The sequence below is a fragment of the Balaenoptera physalus genome (assembly GCF_965194825.1).
Source record: "Balaenoptera physalus genome assembly, chromosome: 11".
Classification (NCBI taxonomy): domain Eukaryota; kingdom Metazoa; phylum Chordata; class Mammalia; order Artiodactyla; family Balaenopteridae; genus Balaenoptera; species Balaenoptera physalus.
The window spans coordinates 101,888,845-101,914,695 of NC_138896.1; the positions used below are offsets into that span (position 1 = coordinate 101,888,845).

Here is a 25,851-nt window from a genome sequence, read left to right on the forward strand (position 1 = left end):
GATCCCGCTGCGTGGGACAGCGTGACACCCGTAACGCTCTCCCCCTCCTGGTTCTTCTACACGTGGTTAATACTTCCTGTACAAGTTGTGCAGGACTAATTATTTATAATGCTCATCAAATTACTGGCATATAATTACTCATCCCTTTTCTACATTGTGAGTATACCAATTATTTCAGAAATCAAATTTTATTCGTATTGTGGCTTAACTTTCCTCAATTCATGGCATAAAATGGAAAATACAGGTCTTATTTTCTTTAACTGTTGTTAGTTTGAGAAGGTAGACACGTGTTTCTGGGGTTCAAAGGTGAAGGTAGCAATACACTGTCACAAATGTCTTGACAAATGGCCTTGTCCAAAGCCCACAGCTGTGAAGCAACAGAGCAGATATTAGAATTCAGGTTTCCTGATACCCGAGTCCAGTGACCTCATCTCTGCCCCATTAATGTGTTTGTCAGTCCTAAGTTTTAACACAAAGAGCATCACTTCTCCGACCACAAGGGAAGCTTGTCCGGAAACATCACTAATGGGTGTTAGCTCCATGTGACTGCTTTTTAGTGGAAGGAATGGATGGGATAGTTCAACCTATAACACCTTATATGCCAGCCATGCCTCCCAGGGTCCAGAAAGATGTATAAATGTCCAGTTCCTTACAGTTACAGCTACATTTCCCAGCCCAAGTAGAGTTCCCTCTCCCCTAGACAACTGATCCCCCAAGTCCTTGACAGGCAGAGGTCTTTGCATATGAGGCCACCCCCAAGGCTGTCTCTCTCTTACAGTCATTGGGGAGCAAATCCCCTTTGGTCCTCTTCCTAATGTCCTTGGCTCACTTTCCCCAGGGGGCCAGTGCTTGGCCCCCACGCGCTGGTCTGTGTAGTCCGCGTTTCAGATCCATTCCGTATGTTCGCAAAGGGATCAGACCTTTCCCACTAAAGGGCTGGATCTCCTTTCAGCCTATCGCTTTATGTATTATTATGCACAGAGAGTCTCTTCCTGGAGAGGAATTGCCAAGGGCCCTTACTTATCCCATCTTCTGCATAAGCTAAACAGCTAGAAAGTGGATAGAGGGAGATGGAGTCCTGTCCCACCACACAAAGAAAAAGACACTGGGCTATTCAATGTTTACTTGCAAATCAAAGAATTTTGATTTACCTTCCTGACGGGGCTCAATTCCCCCTCCTCCCCTACACCTACTTTCCTTGGTCTACCCTTGACCTTCTCCAGTCATTCAGTCATCGTCTCATCAACACATGTGGAGAGAACCATCAGACACTGCAACCTGTTCATGCTTCAGACGATATCTACACTCCATTTGTGTATTGCTTATTTTTGACCTTTTTTCCTGCCTGCTCAAGCACACCCTTTATCAGTTGGGGCATCTGCCTGAGTGTAAGCACGTGCACAATTGCGAAAAAGATAGCAACGCTGAAGCCTTGCTGGATTTGGCAAGGAAATTGGACACAATTTCAATCGCATGCAGAGGACGTTTGCTCGTTATTCTTAGTAGGGAATATGGACTTAAATAGAACACACACACAAATATGTAATCTGTGGTCAAGAAGGGGACTTTTCTGTCAGTTCTCTTTAGAAATACTTAGAGCTGTTTGTTTTTCTAAGCACTGGCAATTAAAGCCTTGGAGAATGAAAAATTAAACACTTCTATGATTTACTCTTTTATTAAGTAGGCTTTTTAGTTGAATGTGAAAATCAGTGTAGTAAAATGAGCTTTAAAGTCAAAAGACTTCAAGTTACATCTTAGCTTTGTTCCTGATTACTATGACCCTGCACAAGTCATATGAGCTCTCTGGAAACTCAGGATTTTAACTTAACATTCTCTGAATGTATTCACTCTAAGAACCAACTTCTACTCAAAATGTATTTATTATAGCTCAGAGAGAAAGTTTTACTCATTAGGATGCTTATATTTGTACCTTACTTTAAAATTACTTTTGGACTGTTATCCTTATTTATTAATTAAAAAGATATTTTTTGAAGTCCTCATTGGTTATAGGTCTATTCCTGCCATCACAGACCTTAGATTCTAGGAGGAGAGAAAGTGCTGAGCTAAATGAATCCATGATTATGTCGATGATTACTGACTGTAGCATGTACTATGCATAAAAAACACATAGGCTGCTATGTGAGAGCATCGTGGAAGGAGAAAATTCAAGTTGGTGGGGCAGCAGGCGGTCACAGAAAGACTGTGCAAGAAAATGCATGAAGGTGAACCTCAAAGATGAGTTAGGAGTTACCTGGGTGAAGAACTCAGGCAAAATAACATTGTGGGCAGACAGAATGCTATGCATGGTGTGTGCTAAGTCCCTTTGCTGGGAATAAGCTGGCACCCAAGAAGCCAGCATGGATAAATCACAGTCAGGAGACTAGCTAAGAAGCAGGAAATGCAGCTAGGCTGGATACTGTAGGGCAACAGGAAATCTCTGAAAGAGGGGACCGTGTGGTCTGATCTGCAGTTTTTGTAGAGATCATTTTGTTTACTCTGGACAGTATTATTTAGAGGGAGGTAAAAATGGATGCAGTAAAACCAGTTAGGATGCTACAATAGCATCCTAGAAACAGTGTGAAAGTGCTCATCATCTTCATCTTCAAGATCATCACCACCACCACCATCACAACGAAAACTTGAGAATTTACAAATGGTACCCACTCTTCTCTGTGCTTAAGTGTATTAACTGGTTAATCATATTTAAGATGAGGGCTGGGGCAGTGGGAAGAGAAGAGATTCCAGAAGTATGTTACAGATAATACTAGCTAACTGAGTAACAGACTAGATATAAAGGGTAAAATGTGAGGGAAGAGCAGGTTTTAAAGAATGACCCTTAAAAGTTCCAATTTGTGCAACCAAGTAGATGGAGGTAATAGTCCTGAGATAAAGAACATTAGTATAATATATACAATGGACTACTACTCAGCCATGAAAAAGAATGAAATAATGACATTTGTAGTAACACGGATGAACCTAGAGATTATCTTACCAAGTAAAGTACGTCAGAAAGATACAGATACCATATGATATCACTTATATGTGGAATCTAAAATATGACACAAGTGAACTTATCTGTGAAAAAGAAACAAACCCACAGACATAGAGAACAGACTTGTGATTGCCGAGGGGGAGGGGGATGGGGGAGGGAAGGATTGGGAGTTTGGGATTAACAGACGCAAACTAGTGTATACAGAATGGATAAACAACAAGATCCTACTATATAGCACAGGGAACTATATTCAATATCCTGTTACAAACCATAATGGAAAAGAATATGACAAAGAATGTGTGTGTGTGTGTATATATATATATATATATATATGTATAACTGTATTACTTTGCTGTACAGCAGACATTAACACAACATTGTAAATCAACTGTACTTCGATAAAATAATTTTTTTAAAAAAAGAGTATTAGCACAAAGCCAGATTTTACAGGGACAGCTCTGTCTTCAACATGACTTGCGATGCCTGTGTGATTGTTTCAGCAGCGCTATGAAGCTGATGAAGATGCCGAGCCCTATGTTACAGATGGCAAACATGTCGCTGCACATACATGAGAATAACCTTTTCAGAAATCTCTTCTGCAGCGCACTGTGATGCGTGGGCCTGAAATCTCTTCTGCAGCGCACTGTGATGCGTGGGCCTGAAATCTCTTCTGCAGCGCACTGTGATGCGTGGGCCTGAAATCTCTTCTGCAGCGCACTGTGATGCGTGGGCCTGAAATGTCTGTAGACATCACTGAGCACACCACGAAGAAGACCTTTCATGCTTCATCTTCCTCCCATAAATAATGTACGGTGATTCCATAAGCCAAGATTGAATAGAAAATTTGCCTTTCAAATTATTTTTTAAGACTCATTCATGCATTTTTCTTAGTTTCTATCAAAGGCTGACATGGTTTCATTTCAAGAGTCTGATGAAACAACAGACCTCTGTCTAAGAATTTTTTTTCTTAAGTTATTTAAGGGCTCTATACATGAGCCTAGGTATTTTCTGTTGAGACACAGTAATCTACTCGCATGCTCGTTATTTAACCATTTTGAGGATCTCTTTTGCACTTTCTAGAGAAAGTAGGTTTTTGTTTTTGTTTTTTTCTTAAGAAGTGAGGGTTGAGAATTCCAAGTGGGAATAAATGCTGGGTAGAGGCTTGGAAAGAAGATCTTAACTGTAAATGTAAATGATGGTAAAGGACTAGCTTTGGGTGCTTGTGACTAGATTAGGATAAGAGCTCACTGGGGTTGGAGGAGATGAAGCTGGTATAGGTTTCTGGAGCCTTGCACTCCGGAAGAGGGCCTAGGATCCAAATGTGCTGGTATCGATTCAAATCCCTTGCAAATATTTTTAGCCAGTCCACCCTTGCTTGGGGAGGGGCAGACACGTTTTATTGTTTTTAGGGGAGCTCAAACCTACTCTGGGGTTGGTACAGTGTTGATGTGATTTAGGATGATACTGTCCTAGGGTTTGCATAAAAGGAGGCAGAATGTTAAAAAGTGATCCCTTGGTTTCTCTCTTACTCTTACTTCTTCCCATACAGTCCATCCACATGTCCTTTCATTTTTTTCCTCCCAGTATCTCTCTCATTTGTCCCCTTCAGCCCTCTTGATTGCTATTATCCTAGTCTGAGCCATCCCACTTTCTAAAGGTGGATTTTTTTAAGTGATATTAATTGATGATTCAGAAAAACTCCAGGAGGGATCAGAATTGAAAAAAACAAATGCATATACATTACCAGTTAAGTCAAAGTCAGCAGCTTTTTGTCAAGAACAAACAAACAAACAAACTCAATGCCTGAACTCTTCATCGAGCTGTCATGGCAACCATTTCATTTTCTATTGTGAGGAGACAATTGGGTGCTAACCTGAGTGTTAGCCCAAGCTTTTTGAAAGAAAAGCTCCCATCCTTCCACAAGGGGCAGGGTTGTTGATTTTCAATGTTGCTTCAGGCTCCAGAGGAGTCACTCTTGATAATTATGCTTTATTGTCTAGTGAACACATGATAGGGGGTTAAAGAGATGTAGGTGGCAGCTCCCAGGACAGCAGAGTCCATTCCCGACTTGGGCCAAGTGGGAAGTACCCCTTACAGGGAATCCACGGGAACATCACACTTTTTCTCCTTCCTGTTGGGTACCCTTCTGACTCTGTTCTCTGGGATAACCCAGAGACAAAGCCAAAGACCGCAAATGTAACCTCTTAATGTAACCTCTTATCTTTGTGTCCCCAAAACTTCCTTCCTTAACAATATCAATGAAGCTCCTTGATTTTGCCACCCACAGTGCTAGGCATTGAGGACACTACAGTGAGCTAAGCAGACGCTTCCTGGTGTGGAAGATAGATGCTAATCTCACACATACACACAAATGTTTAAATGTGAATTATTAAGATTGCTTTGTGAGCTTATAACAGGATGGTAAGACCTAGTCTTGGCTGAGGAAGTGATGCTTGAGTAGAGAGCTGAAGAATGAAAACAATGAGGTAGATGGAGTGGGGGAACATTCCAGGGAAAGGGGAAAGCATATGCAAAGGCCCTGTGGCAGAAGAGAGCAGGGCATATTCAGGGAAATGAAAGAGGTCAGTGTGGCTGCCGGGACCTGATGAACTGTGACATGGAGATTAGGCTTGGGTTTGTCAAGTGAGTGAAGACCATCTCATTCATCAAATATACATTCAACTTGTTCCCTGTGCCAGGCACAAGGATGCCAAGATAAATTAAACATGGTCCCTGCCTTGATTTGCTCACTTCTGAGTGCTCTCTCCTTCCCTGACTTCCACAAAATATTCTGGTTCTGTTCCTATTATAGGGGATAATTTATCTCTGTGTTTTACCTCCTCTGTTTATTAGTTCTGAATGCCTTGACTGGGCCAGAGGAGTGCCCCAGTTAAAGGACCGGGGAAAAAAGGAAGCCAATGAAATTGCTAGAGGAAAAAGTATCTGGAAAAATGGGAAGAAACGATGGTTCTTCAAAGCCCAAGAGCCTCTGGACATGGTTACATTATCCGATGCTACATACACATATATTGTAGCAGGGCAGCACTTTGACCATGGGTTCAGAGTTTAAGAAGTAGGACCACTAACAAGCCATCTCCTCTGCCACATCTCTGGGAGGTAGACGCCATTAGTCACCTCATGGTGTGTCAATATCCAGGCTTGGAAAGGCTAAATGAGCTACTTAAGATCCCACAGTAGCTAGTAAGTGGCATATCCTACCTCCAGACCCAGAACTCTGGACTCCAATGCCAGTACATTTGTCGTATGTTTGATGGCTCTTGGCTGCACAACATATATTTCCTAGATTGTACTCATTCATTTGTTCAACTGTTATGAACTGAGTACTTTTATGTTCCAGGAGTTATGTATAGTAGGTCAAAATATACGGTCTGTGCTCTCATGAGAATATTCTATTGAGGGGATAATTATTAAATAAACATGCAAGTGAATAATCACAACTTGTGATTGATGTAATGAAGGGAAATAGTATGTTCTACGAGCAAGCAAGAGAGGAAGGGCATAGTTTATATGTGAGGGTCAGAGAAGCCCTCCTCGGGGAAGTGAGACAGAGACCTGAAAGGCAGGTAGGAGGTAGCCAGGAAAAGATGAGTAGGAACAGCATTTAAGGCAGAGGGAACAGCATGTGCAAAAGTCTTGAGGCTGGACAGAGTACTGCATATTTGAAGGAGTTAGAGAAGGTGAGGGAAGGCGGAAGGGGGACCCTGCAGAGTTCCTGAGGCCAGGTTAAGGATTTTCTCTTCATTCAGAGTGTGATGGGAAGTTGAGTTAAAGCATCAGGACAGCTGGAACCCCCTACACTATTGTCCTCAGCATTGAGTTTTAAAGTGGAATGAAACCTGGAAAAAAACCTCTCAGGTCTGGCAGGAAGTCTGGGAAGGTTTAGAGGGCAGATACAGAGGAGGTAGTGACAGAGGCCAGACTGCAGGCCCTCGGGAGTAAGTGGGTAGGAAACACTACTTTTGAGATCCATGATCCAGCACCTTGGAAACAAAAGGAAAGGAAAATGGATCTTGTGAAGCTAAGATCAAAACCGTGTACTACTTAGCCACTAGTCCTCGGCCAGGTTCACTCCTCTTGTTCTATTTCTCTTAGAAGGGTGACTGTTATTTCTCTGCCCCATCTCAGAGCCCTCACCATTCCAATTAGGGGCGCAGGCTGAGCAACTGTTTATCTACAATTTTCTGGGCAGTCTGATTGCAATTATTTTCTCCTTCTGGGTTTAAACCATTACATAACTGAGATTGTTGCTGAGGAGTTCAGAGCACAAGTTACCCCTGGGTGGGCAATTCAGCTCCTAGGTCCCTGATGTTGGCTGCTGTGCCCATCGGCCAGAGACACCATTGGCTGAGTGGGTACCACAGCATACTACAGAGTCAGGACAGCAGTTGGGGACCTGTCTCCATCCACACCCACAGTGCTGCACCGGTGGCCACGGAAAAGCAGGGAAGCAAAGGCGATACATGTGAGCTAATGCAAGAGGAAAGGAAGAATTTGAAGGGCAGGAAGGGAGCTACCATAGCTCAGAGGCAAGATGGGAAAGATACAGTCCAAAAGGAACAGAGGAAGACTCACAAAACTAACCGCCATGATCAAAACCTGTCAAAATTCATCAGAAAGTCATCATCAATGACTTTGAAAACTGAGATTAAGAACATACTTTCTTTTTATAAGAATCTGACATTGTCTTCGTGTCAATGACACTCTTGGGTCCAGTTTCAATGAACACTTTACAAGTCCTACTTGAAACACATTGACTATTCCCAAGAAATGCCAAGACTGTCTCTTTCTTTTAGCCATTAATTTGACATCAGTATTTTCATTTGATTCCTGTCTTTTCTATTCACAGGAACTATAAAGGTGACCTTAAAAGTTGGCAAGATTAGACAGCTTTGCATTTCTATAAGTGGAATATTTCAAATGACAACTTTAGAAATGGAATACGTTAAGTTCAGACTTTTCTTTTTAATGCCCTGGTTTACTTGCAAAGTAATACAGATCATCATCATTTATTGCCTAATGTATTCCCCAGTGAGGTACAAGCCAGTATTTTCACATTGTAAGACAGAATCTGACATTGCCTCCTACAAAATGCTGTTAGGTTCGGTCTTGAAGAACATGGCCAAGGATTCCAGGGGAGCCAATGGAATCTGGCAGGAGTGTGCCTCTCGAGGCTGACAGTGGGGAAAATGCTTTGCCTTTGTACGCTAAATCACTACAAGACAGGGGCCTGACTTCTGTGGGGCTCTTGAACCAGGAGGAATGGTAAATAACCTTTTAGATAATACAGTAGAACAAATAGTGCCAGCATTGGCTATATAAAAGTGTAAAACTCCTACCTTGTAGTTGGAAGAGGAAAAAATCTTAAAAATTGAGGGATCACAGGGCTAGTACGTGCCCAGAAAAATCAGAAGTGACTGCCTGGAAGAATGAGCGATTAGGATGGCACGCAGCTCGTTAGGATGGCGTGGGGAGCAGAACCCTGAACTTCCCAAGGATGTGGTCAGTTGGAATAACAGCATCTCTCTGGTGATGATGTGGGAATAGACACAGCATCAGGTTTCTGGTCAGGAGAGCAAAGAACCGAGATGTAGGTGATTTCAAGCATGACATAATCACCTCTCTCACGCTCCAGAAACTGATTTGCATTCACCTGGAGTGCGTGTCTTATGTCCCTCCAAATAAATAATGTAATTGTGTGTAGACTTAACATCACGTCTGCCTGGAGATACTAAATGAGAAAAATGAAACACAGTCACACTAGGTCTTGTCCAGTAATTGTCTAGTTGCCTTCATTATTTATAATTCCATGCCAGAAGCCTGTCCACAGAGTGTGTCCCGTAATATTTGGTGTGTATTTCTTTATGTATACTGTCTATCATCTATCTATATATTACCTATTCAGAGAAAACAGGTTTTAAGTAGAATAGCAGGAAAACTCTCTACAGAAATGGGGCCATCTACTCTAATAAAGACTGACATTTTCTGAGCATGCCACCGGGCACTGTGCTATCTTTTAATTTTCAAAACGGTGAGAAGGTCTCTGTGGTAGGGGTAGAATGAGAAGGGTTTTATATCAGACACTCTGGTAACAAATTCCTAGGGTTTGAATTTTGACTCTGTCGCTTGCCAGAAGTGAAGTAGCTTGCGCAACGTTACCAACCAACAATCCAAGATCAAGTTTGAAACCACTTCTAACAAGAAACACCTTGTTTTTCCAATACCATCCTTCTAGAAGATCCAAGTATCTTCCCCCCCCTCAAAAACAGTATTTTTCCTCATTATTACACCGAATCCTTTCACCATCATGCATTATTTCATAACTAAGCAAAAGCCTTCAGTATGTTGACCCTCCGGATGATTGAAGAAGTCCCATTGCAAACACCCTGCCTCATTTCCAGCCATGTATCATTATTATTTCTCAAAAATATGGTGACTCTAATTAGGAAGCAAGGGGTGCAGGTGGTAAGGATCAAAAACACTGGTCTTACCTGCCAGGAGCTTCCATTTCAACTTAGACATATGAATGTTTCAAACATCTGTCAGATAATGATGTACCCTTCCTCTTTACTCTAAATGTATCTGTATCAGATACATTTTTCATTTTTATTGTACAGACTTTGGGATGTCATGAGAATTACGAAACTTCTCCCATCTTACCAAAAGACTCCGCTAAAGCTTTCTTGTCCCAGTTGTCAATGGTCACTTGGGAATGCACATAATAGGTTATTTCTCATAGAACAGTCAATGACAGATAAAACAGGGGTTTGAGTATACTTTCAAACAAAACAGAAAGCAAACTTAGCGAGATGTCTTTCCCTAAAGTAGGTTTGTTATTCGGTGGATTCCATAAGAAAGATGACCATTTCAAAATGTATTAAAATTATAGGAAAAAGAACAGCAGAGTGAATAAGGCATTTTATGTTACAGCCAATAGATCAATCAGTGATGATAACACCCTGGGTTGAGTGGTTTCTACATGCTGGGCACCCTCCTGTGTATTTTACTATGGTCCAATTTGATCCCAGCAACCTTACAAGATGTCTGTCGTTATAATCTCCACTCTAGAAATGAGGAAACAGAGGCACACAAATAATAGCAAAATAATAATAATGATGATGATGATAACTTACAGACTACAAATAATAGCTTTTCTTAAAGCAACTGTGAATGCCAAGGCTACTTCTCACATCTAATACGTGCTTCAAGTGTAGAACTTTCTGTGCAAGCAGAATTTAATAAGTGCACACTTTGTGGCAGACATCGGATCTATTATCCAGTCAGTTCTGCGATAATGTGACACGTATGTTCCTAAAACTCACCATGCTAAGCAAAATTGTGCAATAGAAAGAACTAGACTTATGGGAAAAATTGGGTTAAGGATGTAACACGCAAAAATATCATCAGTGACATTCAAAAAGATAGGAATCTAATAAAAATGGTGGCATCGTTTTTACACCTGTTCAACGGCTAAGAAATGCGTAAATATTGTAATACATATGTCACTTTACCTTTATTTAAAAAAGGACCTAAAGTTTGCACCTGGAAGCAAGTGGCAGAAGTGTTGCTGCTTGTGATCTATCGTGAAACTGTGGAGGGGGACTTGGGCAGATGCTTGAGGGCGGGGCGTGTGTGCGTTTCGTGTATCCCACAAGGCTGGGTTTGGCCGGGTGCAGTTTGCTGTGCTCACCTGGTGTTTCTCGCGGAAGAAATCACACATTTGTAAACATGAACTTCGTGTCATACTCAAATCGTTCCCTAATGTATCGACCTCATCAGGATGAATTTGCATTTTAAAGCATGCATTACAGCACAACTGACTGTATTCTTCAGACCAGGTTAAGTGCTACTTGGAGCTGTACCTCATCAAAGGGGCCAACAGGGCAATCGTCCTGACTGGGGACGTGGGGATGCTTTATGTAGAAGGAATCTTTGGACTGAACATCAAATGCAAACAGGCTACCAGAGGCAGAACAGGTGAGCAAAGGACATGCCAAGGGGAGAAGAAAGCAGGGGCCAGTAGACACTGTGAGAAAAAGGATGCGATGTGCAGTTACTACATTACGCAGTACTTGATTCTAGATTGTGTTCCTCCTGCCGCTACAATGTGGCTCCCTGATGGCAGGGAGAATGCCCTATCACCATCACAATGGTCTGTGAGGCCACTTGGTAGTACAGTGAGCCCTCTATATCCACGGGTTCCACAACCATGGATTCAACCAACTGAGGATGAAAAATATTCGGAAGAAAAATTTTCCAGAAAGTTCCAAAAAGCCAAACTTGAATTTTCAGCATGCTGGCAACTATTTACACAACATTTACATGGTATTTACAACTATTTACATAGAATTTACACTGCATTAGGTATTATAATTAATCTAGAGATGATTTAAAGTATATGAAGATGTGCATAGGTTATATGCAAATACTACATCATTTTATATAAGGGACTTGAGCATCCATAGGTTTTGGTATCTTCAGGGGGTCCTGGAACCAATCCCTCATGGATACTGATAGATGACTGTATCTCACTGAAAATGGCAACCTGATAGGTGGATGAATGCACCAACAGTGGAAAAGTAAGGTCTCTCTCATATAGCCTATCTGGTAAATACAGGTCACAGTGAATTTACAGCATGTGGTCATTAACAGCTTGCCCTGGAATCTATCAAAATAGTCTTCAGTTAAACTGATTCTGAAACTTACACAGAAGAGATGGCAAGCTTCAAAGTTCGCTCAAGAGCACTACAGAGTTTTCAGCTTTCTCAGTATCTTAGCAATCAAAAGTTACAGAAGGAGAACTCAAGTAACCCTAAATACTATACCGATTTCTCAAGCAACAACGGCATCTCATGATATGCACTCACATTTATCTGACAATGAACTTTTAGGCCAAGGTGAGAAAATGCGCAGGGCAGATTCAGCTGGGCTTTGCCTGCCGCTGCATTAAGCACAAAGCTGTGTCTTTAACAGTATACTTGCTGGTACATGTCAATCAGACAAGACGTGAATAGGCCTGGATTTTTAGAAACTACTTTGTAGTTAATAAATAAGACCTATATTAAAAGTTTAAAATATATGGCAGCAGTTACTAAGGAAGACTTATCTGGAGATATATACCCCAGCATCCTAATAGAAATATTAGGCAGAGTATAAATATTAGCAGCTCACATTTCATGGGTACTTGTTTCGCAGGCATTTTGCTAAGCACTTTTTTAAAAAAATAAATTCATTTATTTATTTTATTTAGTTATTTTTGGCTGCGTTGGGTCTTCGTTGCTGCACGCGGGCTTTCTCTAGTTGCGGCGAGCGGGGGCTCCTCTTCGTTGCAGTGCGCGGGTTTCTCATTGCGGTGGCTTCTCTTGTTGCGGAGCATGGGCTCTAGGAGCCTGGACTTCAGTAGTTATGGCATGAGGGCTCAGTAGCTGTGGCTCGCGGGCTCTAGAGCACAGGCTCAGTAGTTGTGGAGCACAGGCTTAGTTGCTCTGCAGCAGGTGGGATCCTCCCGGATTAGGGCTCCAACCCGTGTCCCCTGCATTGGCAGGTGGATTCTTAACCACTGCGCCACCAGGGAAGTCTCAGCACTTTTCATATATTAATGAATCAGCTCTCCAAAGCCACCATTTGAAAACTGAACTATTATTATCTTCCTTTTACAAATAAGGAAACTGAGACACAGAATGGTTACAGCCAAGGATTCCGTGCATCAGATTTTAAGAAAACTGCTGTTCTAGAGTATCGTGCAGAATACTTCTCCGGGGACTTCCCTGGTGGCGCAGTGGTTAAGAATCTGCCTGCCAGTGAAGGGGACACGGGTTCGACCCCTGGTCCGGCAAGATCCCACATGCCGCGGAGCAACTAAGCCTGTGCACCACAACTACTGAGCCTGAGCTCTAGAGCCCACGAGCCACAACTACTGAGCCCGTGTGTCACAACTACTGAAGCCCGCGCGCCTAGAGCCCGTGCTCAACAAGAGAAGCCACTGCAATGAGAAGCCCGCGCACCACAACCAGAGAAAGCCCACACGCAGCAACAAAGATCCAACACAGCCAAAAATTAAAAAAATAAATAATAATAATTTAAAAAATTAAAAAATTAAAAAAAATAAGAAACACTTCGCCGGCTTGACTCTGAATCCCTTGCCTAGACGTTCCTTAGTTATATAAGCTGGATTACACATGGTGGTTGGTAGAAAAGCCACATTCAACCAAGGAATAGAAACTGGATTCTGGAAATGTATTTAACCTGATGATACAATTAAGGCTTAAGTATCCAAACATGTGGACGTCGCAAGGCAGTCAGCATCCTCCCCGCAAGCCTGAGCCACCGAGGACTGACTGTGGTCGGGGGGACTTCTCTCCACTGGGGATGAGCCTCACAGCCAGACGGGATGAGGTCAGTCCTAGGGAGACGCCTGGTCTCAGCTGTGCGTGCCAGAACCCCTGTGCCCTGATAAAAGGGATCAATAATGCTCACCAACACCTTCCCGTCTCTGAAGAAATTATAAGGAGGATAAAGTAAAATGGTATACAATACCCCAAATCACACAGGGTAATTTTACAATACACAATGTTCATTTTACAATAAGCGCTGGGTGAAACAGGAATGGCCTTCAGACTAAAAATCAATATGTTGCAATTTGCTAAAAAAATTGTACTAAAGGGGCTGCTGGGATGAAAACTCCGAGTCAAAAGGTGAGCGTCCCACCAAAGGCCAAAAAAGAGAGCGACTTAGCTCCCTTCCTGGGGCTGAGTGGGGTTGTACCCCTGTGAATCAATACCTCTGGGTTCTCTGCAGACTGTTGCCTTCCTATCTTTTCTACCCATATAACTTATTTACAAATACTTTCATAGTACTTACTACATGCTAGGTCCTGTCCTAAGCACTTTACAAATAGTAACTCATTCAGTCACCAAGATAACATCATGAGGTAGGGACTAATGTTATCCCCATTTACAGATATGGAAGCTAAGGCAGAGAGAGGTGAAGTAATTCGTCCAAGGTCACGAAACAAGTAAATGGGAATTGAACTCAGACTAGCTCTAGGTTCCTTGTTCTTAACCACTCTGCAATGTATAGAGGATTTGGGGGCACAGGAATTTGGTCAATGACATTCCTTTTGGTTTTCATAGATTTCGGAAGTGTCACCAGAAATTATAAAAATTTCAAAACAAGTATCAAAGTCTTGACGGACTGTAGCCTGAAAATAACGAAATTAAACACTCCATAAAATAAACAGCATCGCTTTTGAAGTCTTAAATTGCTAAGTAGGCTTTGTTGAGAAAAAGCATGTATGTATACACATACAGGCACAAACATCTGCATATGGACCTAAGCATATATAAGTTACAGTTACATATAAATCATAAACTCAACACAAACAAGCTATGGATGATTTCTTCAACTGCAAAATTTGCTTTTGAGTGGAGAACGAGAAACAAAGCTTAAGATCCCATGGGTTACTTTATAGCCCTTTCTTTCTTGGACTGGCTAATTCATGGTTTGCAAAGCCCTCATTAGTAGGATGACGGCAATGACCATGAAGGAAGGAAGTGACATTGCCTAGTTTCATAAAGCTCTGTTCTATGGTAAGACTTTCTTGGATAGGGTAGGCAGCAGGGCAGAATGGAGTTGAAGGTCTAAAGGTACTCTCACAGAAAAAGATGAACTTTAAAACATGGTCTAATTCACAACCAAAGCAGCCACATAGCACAGGGAGATCAGCTCGGTGCTTTGTGACCACCTAGAGAGGTGGGAGAGGGAGGGTGGGAGGGAGACGCAAGAGGGAGGGGGTATGGGGATATATGTATATGTATAGCTGATTCACTTTGTTACAAAGCAGAAACTAACACACCATTGTAAAGCAATTATACTCCAATAAAGATGTTAAAAAAAAAAAGGATCATTAATTCAATATTGTTTTGTCTTTATATTTTACATTTACTATGTATTATACAGTTAGCGGCTGGCAGCTCCCTTAAAGCGTTCAGAGACGTGCACATTCAAATTAATGTTTGCTGGATAACAGTATTCCTTCCAGATGAGATGGCAAAGTCTCTTTTAATTTCTTCTCCAGAGCCTCAGATTGAAGAAATAACATCAGAAATGGCCAGGCAGCTAATAGGTCTGATGGCAATTCTTGCATATTTAGAGAAAGGCTGTTTGACCATAGAGTCATCAGTAGGAAAAACGTGCCCGTTATATGAACACATGAGCTCATCCATTGTATGATCATTAAGTGCCTACTCTTTGCCAGCACTGCAGACACAATGACACACTACATACACAACATTCCTGCCTTTGTGGAACTTGTGGCTTAGCTGGGGAGTTGGGCAGTCAAACAATCAGGGTAGTGGGTAGGTGATTACAAACGGAGAGCCATAATCAAAAAAACCCCAAAAAACAAAAGAAAAAAACCAAGTGTCTTGAGTGCCTGTAGGTAAAGAAGCTGGCTGAGACTTGAGGCTGTGGGGTAGGGCAGACTGGGATGGATGTTCTAAGAAGCAGAGGAGGAACATTCCATACAGAAGGAGACAAGAATAAAGAAAAATCACATGCATGCATGTAGAAAGGTCTGTGGTTGAATGAACCCAGCATCTTCAAGACCTGAAGGAGTGCCACATGGATGGTGTCCTAGGGAGAGAGGTGAGGGAGAGTGGTGGGCAATTAGTCGGAAAAATTAGGCAAGGGGAAGACCACGTGGGACCTTGCAGAATCTATAAAGGATGGGGATTTTATCCTCAGATACGAGGGCAGACATAGTTGTGGAAAACCATGATCAAATATATTGTAAGGAGGCTAGGTTTTCCACTGATGTAAAAGGCCATGGGAGCTAGTCACGTGGGCTTTCTTTTTTTTTTTTAATGTACTTGAAATGTATTTATTCATTTACCTATTTACCTGTTTGTTTATTCATTTATTTTCAGCTTTATTCAGGTATGATCGATGACTACAAATTGCATATATTTAGGTTATACGACATTATTTTCTCAGGTGTACAATGTAGACAATGTGTACAGTTGTGAAATGATGACCACAATCAAGTTAATGCACACATCCATCACCTCACATTGAATCTAGGCTTGAGAAGTCATGCAAAACACAAACATATCTAAATGCATGATGGGCTGTGGATCATGCCAGGGCACTTCATAATGCAACTGGACCAAGGCAAGTTGTCTGTAGCTTTCCCCTTACTGATCTTACCATTCCCCACCCCCTTCAACCTTCAACTTCTCCAATGTAGGCAAGACAATGATTTAACACACTGAACAGTAAGTGAATAGGTTGCTCTACTGATTTCTCAAGGAAGCAAAAGGATACAAGGACAGCTATGGGGGCACCATCCGAACTACACATAACACGTGTCAGAATGAGGCTTTGTAGCCTTTTAGCAACTGTCAATGTATGGAGACTGGACAAGCCAACACCACTACATCTTGGCCCTTGCCATTGGTGTTTTGTAAATCAGCATGAAGCAAGAAGGGCTTACTTTCCAGGGAAATTCAACTCACTACTATGTGGGTATGGCGAAGGTGAACCCTTTCTTAAAAACATGCAGAAAGATACAAATATTGACATAATGACTTTTCAAATAAGGTCCCAGAGTTATCTATGTAGCAAGAGATCATGTAATGTTAATTGTTTTGTGAATGTATGAGGGGTAAAAAAACAACTACCTCTTACTCAAGGTTGCAAATATGATCTTCATGGTTTCCTATCCAGCTGCCATTCTGAATAAAGGCACTTCAAGTCTGATTCAAGGTCGACCCTGAACTTGAATGAAGGATGCTTCTCCAGGACAGGCCTGCTTCTCCAGGACAGGCCTGCATATGGATTCCCCCAATGATTTTCAATCAATGAAAAAAAAAAAATATATATATATATATATATGTATGTATGTATAAACTCTCCAAGAAATGTGCAGAGCCATTCTGTCTCCCCGGGGATTGCTATGCTTTCTCTCCCAGACACAGCCATGCTCGACATCGTTGTTAAGTGTTCAGCCTCCCTCTGCGGTCATTTTATTTGTAATAGTGTCTTGTGTGTTGTGTCTCCTAGCTCTACATACAAACTACCACGCTTACAATCTCCATGAACCTAAGTGCATCAGTGGCGCTGGGGATGCTATACATGCCGAAAGTGTACATCATCATTTTCCACCCCGAGCTCAATGTCCAGAAACGCAAGCGAAGCTTCAAGGCCGTAGTCACAGCAGCCACCATGTCATCGCGGCTGTCACACAAGCCCAGTGACAGACCCAACGGGGAGGCCAAGACAGAACTCTGTGAAAACGTAGACCCAAGCAGTAAGTATCTTTCCTTTCCTTCCATCTGCCCAGCCTGCGTCAGGAAGCTCTGGCAAACGTGGTGCGTGCTTGCCTTTCTTTGGAGAGCGACTGTGACCGTGCTTGTCTTACGGGCTGGGTTGCCTTGGCGAATGCTAACGTTTGCTCTTAAGAGTGCGCTCATTCTTGCCACCGTTTGCTTTGTGCTCCCTGTTGGAGAGCAGCTTTCAGAGGCTCTGCTTCAGAAGTGTGAAATCTCCCCCTTCCCTGGCTTCCTATCCTTTGGTCCCAAACCCTCCAACTGACATAAACACAGCTGTTGAGCCACCTTCCTTGTTCCCTTCCTCTTAGGGGGATCAGCTTCCTGCTAGGGAACCTTCGACATCCCATTGAACTGCAGCAATAGGAAAGAAATTGGAATATTTAAGAATTTTGGAAGCATAACTTCCTTGCACTGGAACGTGAATGTGGAGAAAGTTATGATTCTTTACTAACCAAGCCTTGTAGAAACAAAAAACACATCACATATTATTGAATAAAGCTGGCAAACATTCATCCAAGTATACAGGCCCAGACACTACCATGCTAATGGCATCCCCACGTGGGGAAAACATCTACCAGATAACTCCAGAGGAGTTTCATCCCATGAAAGACAAATAGTAGAGGTGGGATTAAGGATGAAATGCCAGATTTGATACCTACACGGCCGATCTGCAACGCCTGGGTAGCCTTTAGTCATCCTGGCAAATGACCACAAAGACGACGGACATACAGACACTAGTTTGTTAAAAAAGAAAAAAAGAAAAGAAAAGGAAAGAAAGACCATTTAACCAGAGTTAAATTCTTAAAATCCCCAGTTGTTAATTTTACTAATACTGTGGTGGTAAGAGAGCATTTCAGATTAAACATATCACTCCTAGGATTTGTTTTCCAGGACATTTTGACTAGTTCCATATAGAATGAGGCAGTTTAGCGTGTTCACGATACTTCCTGTTTTAAAGTAGAGGAGGTTTCAGGTTGGCCATTAAGTCATTCAAGACTTATTGTTCAGTTATGAGCTGATTTTGTTGTAGCCAAAGGTTTATTGCCAAGCAGAAGGTAGTTCCTGTTCTAAATACTCTGACGTAATTCTTTATGCTCTACAACTGAGATCTTTAAAAACCAGGAGACAACTGAGTTTAACCCTGAAAACTATTGTACAGCAATCCATGATCTTGGCCCAATCCATTTCTAAATAGTTGGCTGAATGACTACAGTGAATGCTTGAGAGTCTGTGGACAAGGAAACAGAGGCCCATTAACAACATCATGGGCTTCACGTTGACGTTTCAATAGGAGAGATCCTGGGACGGGTGAGAGGAGGGAGAAACAATGGATGTACAGGCTCTGTTCTTGTGTCGTCAGAAAAAAATGGTCAATTCCAAGGAAAGGGAATAGATAGAGAATTGCTGTGATATTCAGTGTGGCGTAGGAAGAGGCTTCGGGTTGAGACAGACCTGGGTTCAAATCCAAGCCACTCCACTTACCAGCGGTGTGGCTTTGAGAATTACTGAGGTTTTCTAAAGTTCAGCATTCTCTTGGATAAAATGGAGATGATAATATCTATGTCACAAGTGCGTCATCAAATCTCATCCATCTAAAAAAGCAGTATGTCAATTACATGTTAATGTTCTTCCATTTCTGTAAAGGTGAAAAAGCCCACATTTCAGTGTGACTGGTTACATAGACATGATGGTGACGTGAAAGGCATACCAAACACCACAAGGTAGATGGAACTGGCCAATAAAAATATTTCCATGAACATACTTATGCATCTATTTATATGTATCCTGTATTGATAAATATACCTGCACAGTTATACTTTTGTAGCATTTTATTCTAGGACCCCTTGCCAGATTTTTCATAAAACCCTCACCCTGAAGATGTTCCAATAGCAGTTTTACATTTATATTTGTACACACACACACACACACACACACACACACACTTAACAAGATATGTCCAAAATCAATAAGCAGAAAATATGGTCAAAAGTCTACATGTATTGACAATTAATGACCAAATTAGAAGTTTTGAAGTTGGATAATTAATCTAACACTGTGCTACTTAGAAATAACTAGCTTTTTAAACAACATTTTAACTGTTGTTAACCTTTCACGATGAGGTTCTATCCTTGTGGAGGCTATTTGGGGTACGATACTGGCTGTTAAAATGCTAATACTAACACTGACACCAACAATAACAAAAACCCATCAGCTACCCTTTGAAATAGGCAGTAAACAGAATGCTTTGGGTGGAAGATCTCTTACTCCTCATGGTAACTCTGTAGACTGGTGATCATTATTTTCCTTTTACTGAAGAATCCTAGGCGTAGGGAGATCAAGGGATATTACCGAAGTCCCACACTAGTTAGCGGCACAGCTTGGTCTGAAACCCAGGTCTGACTCCCAAACCCATGCTTGTTGCTCTTTGCTGCTCTGTTTCTCAGAACATCGGTGACATGTCATAATCTTAATGCAGAAATTACTCTTTTGGCTTCTTCATTTGGTAATACAGCTTGCATATACAGAATATAATGATGTGTGGCGGTGGACTCTTTGGTTAAATGTGCTGTGAAATGCATTCCTGCTTGCTGTGTTGTCTGCAAAGACAGGAGTAACCTGAGCTCAAAGAAGGCTGCCCAGGTAGAGGCCTCATCTTACTAACTCAAAAATCCAAGTATCTTATGACCTGTGCCAGTCACCACAATTATTCCATTTGGAATTCATTTGCTGCCTTTCTCTTGAAAAAGTTTTGTTGGGTTTTGTCACTGTTGATGTGTTGGTGTCTACACAGAACAAAGAATAAATAGTTCAGGGGGAAAAAATGAAACCAAAAAGAGCCTTTGTCTTATAGCCAATCCGAAAGATTTTTAAAAATTATTTTAGTTATTTTGGTTTTGTGTAGACACTCCCTAAAACTAATCATCAATAATTTGCCCAGATATTTGCTGAATTATAGGAGGAGATTCATGTACCTCCAAACATTGGGGTTTCTGATGACCCAGCTCCCAAAGGTCCCTAAGAGGAATCAAAAGACCTTCTCTGCACAAAATCTGTCCAGTAGAATTTTCTGCAACGATGGAAATGTTCTCTGTTTGTGCTGTCCAGTATAGAAACTGCGAGTCACATGTGGCAGTTCAGAACTTGAACCATGGCTACTTAACTGATGAGATACACTTGAAACTTTTAGTTCATTTTAAATAAATATAAATAGCCATCCATGGCTGTGACTATTCCATTGGAGAGCACAGCCAGAGATCTTAAGAGCAAGGATTTCACTCTCGGACGCTCAGTCTGAGCCCATATTTGAAACACCTCCCAAGGTTTTAGCAATGATGCTGATCTGGAACAAAGTCAACTTAATGGAATGAAATATTTGAGGTGAGACAAAAATGAAAACCTATAGCTATTTTAAACGATCCCTAAGGAGCCACTAATATGGAAATAGTGATATCATAGATAGCAATTATATTTGGAAAACCAGTCCTTAGTAATGCAAAAATGAATGTATAAAAAGGACAGTAGTGAAAATTCAATTAATGAAAATAGACATGACTGTTTTGATGAGAGAGAACATTATTATTCTATCCTATTTAATACCAAATATAGCTCAAAGTATGTCAAATTTCTGCACTTTGGTAACAGAGACAAATAAATTATTGGCTGAAATTAAACTGTCTGGTTAAAAAGAAACAAATACAAGCACAGACCATGTACTTAAAAAGGAATATGTCTTTCCAAAGGGGAAATTCTGTCCACTGTTCTCTGAGGGAGTACATCTGGGAGAATGCTGAATTTATAGAATGAGCTACGAAGTTAATAATGGAACAGAAATGTCCCTTACTGTTTCTCTAACACTTAGTCTCAGTGTATTTCAGTCGTCAGTGTTTTCATTCTTAGCAGCTCTGCTCCATCACTGCAGTTTGCCATCTGGTGCGTGCTCGCTTCTGCTCATCCAACGGCACACAGCAACTACATGTCCACGTAAAGACGTATTTGCTTGTTGGCTTAATATGGGCAGAAATTAAAACTGCCCCTGCACTGCTTGAATTTTCCCCAAGCAGTTCAGTTTTCCTCTTAGGTTGCCTCTTCAGTTCAAATTCCATTGTCTGAAAGAAAAACTTCTTTCTGCACGGATTCAACATAAAGTAAATCTTCTTAAAAATTTTAATGTATCTGTGTACTGCTACCATATTGGATAGTCAGAGTTGGGCCAATGCTTGTTGGTTTCTACACTCAGACTGAAAAACAGCAGGGGGCCTAAGGGTGTAGCTCAGCTACTTACTGTATTTTTATGTATACAAACAATATTTCTGCTGCTAGAGGATCACAAGTGCCTGACCTAAGGTGGATAGCTTTAGATCTGGCCACCATGATGCCTTCTCCACATTCCTTCTCTCAGAAGAAGGGCACCTCAAGCTCTGGTTCTCGCAGCTGTGTCCTGAATTTGGCATGTTTCCCCCAACTTTCTATTGTTGACTTGGCAGATGTATGTTCAAGGCAAACTTGAAGATGCCAGATCAACAGGAAGACTTGGTTCTTGGCTTATCCGTGGCCACCAAGACCTTCTTCCAGTTGGATGAATGATATTAACCGAGGCAGCACAGCTTTATTGGGATGGTGGGTAAGGACTGCTCCCTTCCTCACCTGGACTAGTCAGAACCAGAAGATGCTCTGTGAATTATCCTCTGGTCAGATGCTTTCCTTGTAAAGGATTGCAGTGCACAGAGGATGAGCAGCCCTAAGCTACCGGGTTCTAAACTACCATCCATTTTCTGAGCCAATGCCCCCAGGCAGTGCAGAGAAACTGCTCAAGTACCCTGACCAGTTACAGATAATTTACTCTGGAACTGCCTAGCAATTAGAGATGGCAGGCAGGTGGACAGCGTGGGATACACCGCCTTTTTGCATATGGGGCCATATGACTGATAAACTGACCCTGAGAGAGAGGCTGGACACACACTGTGCAAAAGACTAGCTTAAGACAATGAGCATATTGCAATGAAGCACATTTTAAAAGAATGACCATTTACACCTAAAATAAAAAATCAAAAATAAGATTTTTTAAATATATGTTTGTATTCTGGTGCTGTTTTTTAATTACCATTTTGCATATATTGTAAAGAAAATATATAAATAAAAACTTGTGCTGTTCAATTAAACCCCCCAACTGCTAGAAAATGGATGAGGGCACCAAACCCTACACAAGTAACAATGCCTAGAAAATTCTGGAACACACTCCTATGCTGTGTCAATTTGTTACGGTTTTCTGTTTTTTGTTTTGTTTTGTTTTGCTTCTTCATTTGTTTGGATCCCTGACATTCTCTACATTGTTATGTTATTTGTTTCATCCTTCTGGACTAATCATGCAGGTCAGCAAGAATGGACTAGGCTGAGAAAAAATAGGATGGCAACAGGAAGAAAAAAATGCTCTGAGCAGACAGATACATTATTTTGGGGCTGGTTCCCTCACTTGCTCCAGTTCAAACAAGTAAAACCCAACTGCCTTAAACCAAGAGGCACCCGTACTCCCATGTTCAGAGGTACCTGAATTGTGGTCAACTGGTCTACCAAAGGCTACTGAACCCACTGAAAGAGTGGGCATAATGTCTATGGTCTCTATCGCAGCCTCTTCTCCAAAAGGAAAGAAAAAAGAATAAAAAGGAATGTTGTGTGCACTTTTATTTTATACATACCTATATATTTACTTTTCCTGTAGACTGTATACCACCAGTAAGAAAGAGTGTACAAAAGTCTGTTACTTGGTACACTATCCCACCAACAGTATAGCTTTTGCCTGCTTTCCAAAAGGTAAGAAACAATCTACTTTTTATTTATTTGTGTGTTCTTGTCTCCACTGAGAATTAGAAATGTTTCCATGAAAACTGTGCATGATTACCTAGAAATCTATGTATATGAAGAAACGCATTTTTGAAGATGATATTTGCTAAGCATAGTGTAGATGGCTGCTATGGGTCACGGGCCTGGTTTATTCTCTGTAGAACATGTGACTAGGTGCGTGCAGATTTGTCTTTCCTGAACAAGTAGCCAATGATAGCAAAAGTGGCGCTGGTCAGCCTACTTTAAAACTCTCAATGGTGAGAGATTATTTTTAAATGCATGTGTTCAGACTATGATTTGAGAAGGCAATGTGGAAAACTTGAAGGGAGAGAAGGAGGGTGTTTTATAAGCTTAGTAAATATGTTTGTTCTCAGTTATTTTTTAATTAAATACATCCCCAGAAATATATTCATTCAAAAAGCAATGAATGACCCTACCATCTTAAACCCAAAATGGTCATGGTTCCTTCTTTGCGGCAAAGAAATACTAAAGGTTTGCTGGCTGGGCTTGATAATGTGTTGAAGATGATTTGGGACTCATAATTCTGCCTTAGAGAAACACTGAACCAACTTCACTGATTTGAGAAAGCAGGGGAAGGTTCAGTGAAAGACCTGAAGAGTCTAAAGATAAATTTCAACATTAGTCAAACCCAAGAATTACCAATAAATACCAAGGGTATTCAAACTAATACCTTAGAAGAAATGGTGACTCGTGTGACGTGTGAACGGGGGCATGGGAATGGGCTGCCATAAGAGTTGTTATTGACTCACCATTGATGCTTATATATCACTTTGAGCTCTCAACTAAAGGATATATGCTATGAAATAATAATAGCAGCAGTAGTAGTAATAGTAGCACCTCCCTGTTTCAGCCTAAGTGATATGACAGTATAGTGAAAAATAACACTTGCTTTGGCAAACATCCTTGTCCAGCTGGAGTCAGTGCATTTCAAACTGTGGGAAAACAAGCAGTAGAAAACATGGAGTAGAGTTATTAAAATCATGGGGTGGTTTTGAAGAAAAGGTCCCCTTTTGTTTTCCTCTAAACCTCCTACTATACTTATAAAATCAATAGTGAGACTTCTCTCTAGAGAGATTCCACGAAAGATAGCAGAGAGGTCCTATCATGGGAGGGGGGAAATATTGCTTCATAATGTGGGCTAGTCTTCCTCTTTCCGAACATGGAACTTTTTATCAGATCATTTCTAGGTTTCTTTCCATCTTTGTTTTTATAACGGTATTCTGAGTACAAATAATATCTTTTTTTTTTTCCCTTTTTAATCCATTTAAGAACTGTAAGACGGGACAGGAGTACTTCCAAAGAGTAATTACATTTCCTGTTGATTTTACATGGATGCCAGCAACTCAGTCTTTAATTTCAGATGTATTGTTCACATAGCTATTTCCTTTTTCCATATCAACGCGATCTGTCCTAGTTTTTAAATAGGGCATTCTTTTGTCCCGGTGAATATATAACTGTATTCCAGTGAGATTTCAAGTTTTTGCAGGACAAGTGCTTGTCAAAACACTGCAGCTCACCACTTTAATAGTCCTTTTACATGAAACTGCCTGAGAATAAATGAGAAGGAAGTTTCCCTGGGTAAAAATGATAGATTTAATCTCAATCCATTAAAAAATTCTCCCTAGCTCCATTCTCAGTTGGTGCCTTTTGGTTTAAAGAGTGCAAGATGAAAATGTTTTAAGTCAACCTTCCGGTTAAAAAGTACTTTTAGGATGTGCTGCTTAGAAATAAACTTTTTGCTAGGATTGTCTTGTTTCAAAGAGTTTGATTCGGTGCTCTCCTTTTCTGTCAATTTAAACGTGGCTTCATAAATTAATGATAAACATCTTATACAGCTACTTAAAAATAACTGGGAACAGAAGTTTGTCGAAGTTACAGGTATTCAAAGAGGGGAGTGTATCACCATGTTCAGGTTACAGTGAGACCGGAAAGCTTGGGCGAACAGTGACAGAAGGCATTTCATGTTGTTCATTCAAATCCATTTCTGTGTGGTTGTTTTCAGGGCCATGAAACAGTAAAGAAAAATCTATAAATTCAAGAGTGAATTTTTGTACTGCTGTGCTAGTAAAGAAAAGGCCACCATGCCCCAAACAACGGCAGACGATAGTGAGCAAATCAAACATCTGATTTGGGGTGTTTAGAGGAAGCAGGTTCAAATTCAGACAGAACAGAATTTGACCTGGTTCGAACACGCATTCCATATAATGCCCTCTCCTTTGACAGAGACAGGAGGTCAGACATTGCCTGACTCAGCACTGCCTGCGTCTTCTGTCTGAACAGTTCTAAACTTTGAAATCCTGCAGTGTTATCAATCTAATGATATTTATTTTAAACTGCAATTAAGCAAAAAACAAACGAACAAAAACTCAACCACACACACACACACACACACACACACACACACACACACACACAAACCTCAAGTAGTCTGGCAGCATCACCAGATCAGGAAACAGGTTATGTTAGGAGGTAAATTTTCAGACCACAGGATGGTTTTTCAGATTGGAGAACTCTGAGTTGAGTTCAGCCTTGCGAATATGGGCAGTCCGGAGTCTTATTTTGTCCACGTATATTGTTCTGAGCAAGTACATTCGTTACAATATTATGGACATTTCACTAACATATTACATGGTGTTGTAAAAAAAAATGAAT

The 25,851-nt window shown here is 41.1% G+C and overlaps 1 protein-coding gene across 20 annotated transcripts in view; it reads left to right on the forward strand.

Moving 5' to 3' along the window:
* Positions 1 to 25,851, forward strand: part of GRM7 (glutamate metabotropic receptor 7) — a 1,143,247-nt gene that overhangs the window by 1,073,728 nt on the left and 43,668 nt on the right. For 10 of the 20 annotated variants that reach the window (XR_014250531.1, XR_014250532.1, XR_014250533.1 and 7 more), the window contains one exon: positions 17,072 to 21,961. Coding sequence is in view for 9 of the 20 variants with exons in the window: in XM_082412139.1 (XP_082268265.1) it covers positions 17,072 to 17,318; positions 23,057 to 23,127 (318 nt within the window). In the remaining 11 variants the exon portion in view is untranslated. Of the gene's footprint in view, positions 1 to 17,047; positions 21,962 to 23,056; positions 25,592 to 25,851 lie in introns of those variants that run through there. The other 10 variants (XR_014250539.1, XM_082412141.1, XM_082412143.1 and 7 more) reach the window with 4 other exon arrangements.